A 4,438-nucleotide genomic window follows, 5' to 3' on the forward strand; every position below is an offset into this window, starting at 1 on the left:
GTGTATGTGAGAGAGACAGAGAGAGACAGAGAGAGTGTTTGTGTGTGTCTGCGCGCGCGCGCCTCTCTCTGTGTCTCTGTCTCTGTGTGTGCGTGCGTGTGTGTGTATGTGTGTGTGTCTTTGTGTGTGCGTACATGCGTGTATTTATACGTGTATCTGTGTGTGTGTGTATGTGTGTGTTTAATTTCTCTGTGTGTATGTGTATGTATGTATGTATGTATATATATATATATATATATATATATGTGTGTGTGTGTGTGTGTGTGTGTGTGTGTGTGTTATTTCTCTGTGTGTATACATACATTGCATACATGTACATGTGTGTGTGTGTGTGTGTGTGTGTGTGTGTGTGTTCGCAGAAAATAGCGGCAACACTCCTGTGGACACCGCACACAAAACCACCTTACTCTACAGGCTGCTGTTCGTCGTGGTCTCCCTCTACCTGGTTTTCTTCCTGCCCGGCGATTGGCTCCGAAGAGCGTCTTTTCTCCGAGCGGAAGACGAGGGCTTCGCCAGCGACCTACGTCACGGTCAAGTGCTGTGGAAGGACGGGTACCCCCTTTTGAGAAAGGACATCACGTACCAGCCAATGGCAAGAGACCCCCGGAAAATCGATTCCTTCCTCCAGCAGAACTTGCTGCATGTTCCCAACAACACTGACCAGCTGTCCCCGTATCTCACCACAAGCAAGGAAGTCATAGACGAAGCGGCGCGCGTGCACGTAAACCTCTTGTCCAGTCTGATTGGTCAAAAGAAGTACGTGATTCTCATCGGAGCGGCTTCCTTCGAGAACAAGGGTGACCCGGCAATAACCATCGGTGAGCTGAAAGTTTTCAAACGCCTGAATCTGAAGCTCGTGTACTACGTCAACGAGGAGAATTGCACCGACCACTTCTTTCGGAACGCAGTAGACGTAGCGAGTCGTTTCTCCCGTGACGAGCTGGTGATCATGATGCAAGGAGGCGGCAACATCATAGGCTACGAAGGGGTGAACCACTGCCGGATGAAGGCGTTCCAGGAGTTCCCGACCCACCAGACCATCCTCCTCTCCCAGAGCGTTTACATGCGAGGCTCGAGGAGCTGGGTGGAGAAGATGGTGGAGGTGTACTGCTGCCGACCTCAGCTGAGCATCTTCCTCCGCGACCGCCTCTCTCTCAGCATCGCCTCGCGACTCTTCACCAACGGCACGCGGCTCTTCCTCGCGCCGGACATGGCCTTCGGGGTCGGCGCCGTCGCCCGATTCTCTCCTCCTTTCCACGACCTGCTGTGGCTGAGGCGCGCCGACGATGAGAGCCCGCGCTACGGCGACCTGCCCGACTTCCCACCCGGGGTGAGCGTGCACGTGGCGGACTGGTGGCGGGCCGGGTGGGACACCCCACGTGGGACGGGCACGCTGGAGACGGCGCACAACGTGTTGCAGAACGGCTTCCTCTTCCTGCAGCGTGGGAGGGTGGTGGTGACGGAGCGTCTCCACGGGCACATCCTGTGCACGTTGCTGGACGTTCCGCACGTGATACTCGACAACGCCGACCGGAAGTTGTCCAGCTACCACCTGACGTGGACGCGCGGCGTGCGGAACGTGCGGCTGGCCCGCTCCGCCTCTGAGGCCGGGCGTCTTGCCCTTCAACTGCTGGCGGACTACGAGTCGCTCGTGCCCTCTGTGTTCCCTGGGATGGACATTAGGGAGTACTGAGTAGAGGGGGCTGTATGGGTTCTTCATGATCATGACCATGTTTTGTTCTTCTTCTTCTTTTTTTTTTCAGGATTCTTCTTCCTCTTCTTCTTCTTCTTCATGATCGTGATCATAAGTCTTCTTGAGGCTCTTTTTCATCATCATCATCATCATCACCTTCTTCTTCTTCATCTTCATCCTCCTCCTCCTCTTTATCATTTTCAGTATCATCATCATCATCATCATCATCATCATTATCTTCTTCTTCTTCATCATCATCATCTTTTCTTCTTCTTCTTCATGATCATTTGTCTTCAGTCTCCAGGAACTCTCCTCCGCCCATCCTTATACATATTATTTTACATTGCAATGATAGTGTATTTATAAACATAACGACCGCTCGATCTGATAAACATGGATGAAACATGTATATATATATATACACTACATCGCCTGCAGCCGAATTCTCAATATATAGCCTGAGGATAGAATTCCATGTTTATCAGATCGAGCGGTCGTTATGTTTATAAATACACTGTGTGTGTGTGTGTGTGTGTGTGTGTGTGTGTGTGTGTGTACTTAGTGCTGCAGCCTTGGGGGCTAGTTGGCCTTTGGGAACCATCCCAGTGCTGACTGTCCTAAAACCCTCTTGGCCGAGAGAGTGGGGATGTTATTTGGGCAAGACACTCTCCACTGTAATCAAACTCTAGCCCAGATGGTGGGGACAGCAGTTGCCTCCTCTGCTGTTCTGATGGTCATAGTCGGACACGACTGACTATTATATATATATATATATATATATATATATATATATATATAATAAATAAAACAAAGTTGAAAAGCAACATGTTAAACAAAAAATATAAATCTGAATTTTCGCTGCCACCCGGCAACTTGGTCACAGACTACACTGTAACAGGTGACGTAATGCTATTTTTACGTCATCTTTCTGACCTTACATGACGTCTATTCCTTCTATTGTCTGTGTACACATCACTCTTTTTCACTCTCGCTCTCTCTCTGTATGTCAGTGATCGTGTGTAACCACCACCACGACAAACCAGACTGGTAACTCCACGAATCAAGAGTTCACAATGAAAACCCATGGATGTTGTTTCACAAGTTCAGTCCAACAAAAACTGTCCCAAGGTTACATATCCAGAACAGTTGTCTTCTTTTCAGCTCCTCCACTTTGTTGACCTGCTCCAACGCTGTCACCTGTAAAAAGCTGAGGTTGTCGTCAGAAGGGTGAGGGGTGGAAGAAACATGGGCAGCGACCGAACACTTGGTGCTTTTCCTCAGTTTGCAGTCGCTTTTGTGGTTTGCCCATCTTTTCTTAAGATCGTAGGAGCATCCCACATATTGTGCCTCTGGGTTTCAGTTTCAATTTCAGTAGCTCAAGGAGGCGTCACTGCGTTCGGACAAATCCATATACGCTACGCCACATCTGCCAAACAGATGCCTGACCAGCAGCGTAACCCAACGCGCTTAGTCAGGCCTCTGGGTGAAGTCTGCAGGTCAATAGATAGACCAAGTTTGGCCTGGTGCAGGAGAGATGTTGGTTGATGTGCCATCGCCTTAAATCCTAAGAAGAAATGACATGGTCTGTGAAGTGGCCATGACTGCAGGTGTCACAGCAAGGTGCCTTACATTTGGAGAAGCCTCGGATGTCCAGAAACCGCCTGGGGACAGTGGGTTTGTAAATACTGCCCAGGTTTCTGTGGCATCTGTCTGCTGCAATTATCAGGGGTTTTTTTTGGGGAAAATTCTTTGTTTTGAGGGTCAGTATGGAGTAAATGGGTGTTACGTCTGATGATTTCTGATTTGGAAGGGAATCGTGGATCAAATGTAGTGACCCAAGCCAGTTTCTTTGGTTTCTTTTTTTCTGGTGGCAGTCAGCAGTTTTCTCCTGTCTCTTCTGGCACCTTTCACCAGATCAGATTTTGCCTTGTCAAAATTCCAACCTGCCAAGGCAAAGTAGCGGCCATACTCATCAATTCTACGCTCAACCAGGTCGTCTTCACTGCATATCATGCGTAGTCTTGTCCCCACTCCTGTAATGAGGCCTTTGAACACTGAAGGAGGATGACAGCTAGTGGGGGGAAGGTAAGCATGAGAACTCTTGCTGTACACATCAGTCACTTCCCTCAAGCATAGACAAGCCAATGTCAAGGTAAGATGCCGTTTTTCCACATGATACCGTCCACTGAATGTTTGGTGAGTTGAGAGACTGTATGTGATTTTCAAAGACTCCCACATGAGCAGGATCTAACAGGATAGTGATATATATATATATCATGTTGTTTTTGTTTTATGATATGTTCTCAGCGACGTAGAAATCCGCGCTATAAGTATAATGCGAACAATCGTATAATTGATACATGTATGGTAAATGAACAAAATGTACCTTAAGTTAGGGGAGTGGTGGCCGAATGGTTAGAGCGCTGGATTCTCCCCCGGCTTCGATCCCTGGTTTATATACCGCGTGTGTGTGTGTGTGTGTGTGTGTGTGTGTGTGTTCGTTCGTTCGTTCGTTAGTTTAACGTATTTTCACTGTAAGTGATATTAGACGAGTGTAGGAAAAAAATCGAGTGGGAGGAGGGGGTGTGTGTGGGGGGTTACCGTGTACGCATGCGAGTAAATGAAAGTGTGTGTGTGTGTGTGTGTGTGTGTGTGTGTGTTACATATAGAAAATGATTGATTTAATTTTTGTTAAAAAAACAAAACAAAAAAACAGCAACAAAACCAACAATAACCCCCCAAAAA

At 47.9% G+C, this 4,438-nt stretch overlaps 1 protein-coding gene across 1 annotated transcript; it reads left to right on the forward strand.

The window, feature by feature from the left end:
- Positions 1-589: 589 nt before the first annotated feature.
- LOC143278005 (uncharacterized) lies at positions 590-1,693 on the forward strand. Its single transcript, XM_076583017.1, has one exon. The coding sequence runs from the start codon at positions 590-592 to the stop codon at positions 1,691-1,693; it is 1,104 nt and encodes a 367-aa protein (XP_076439132.1).
- The last annotated feature ends 2,745 nt before the right edge of the window (positions 1,694-4,438 follow it).

The sequence above is a fragment of the Babylonia areolata genome, chromosome 35 (assembly GCF_041734735.1).
Source record: "Babylonia areolata isolate BAREFJ2019XMU chromosome 35, ASM4173473v1, whole genome shotgun sequence".
NCBI lineage: Eukaryota > Metazoa > Mollusca > Gastropoda > Neogastropoda > Buccinidae > Babylonia > Babylonia areolata.

Bases quoted from the DNA above. Each gene is read 5' to 3' on its own strand.
- LOC143278005 (XM_076583017.1), top strand. From the start codon at position 590: ATGGCAAGAGACCCCCGGAAAATCGATTCCTTCCTCCAGCAGAACTTG.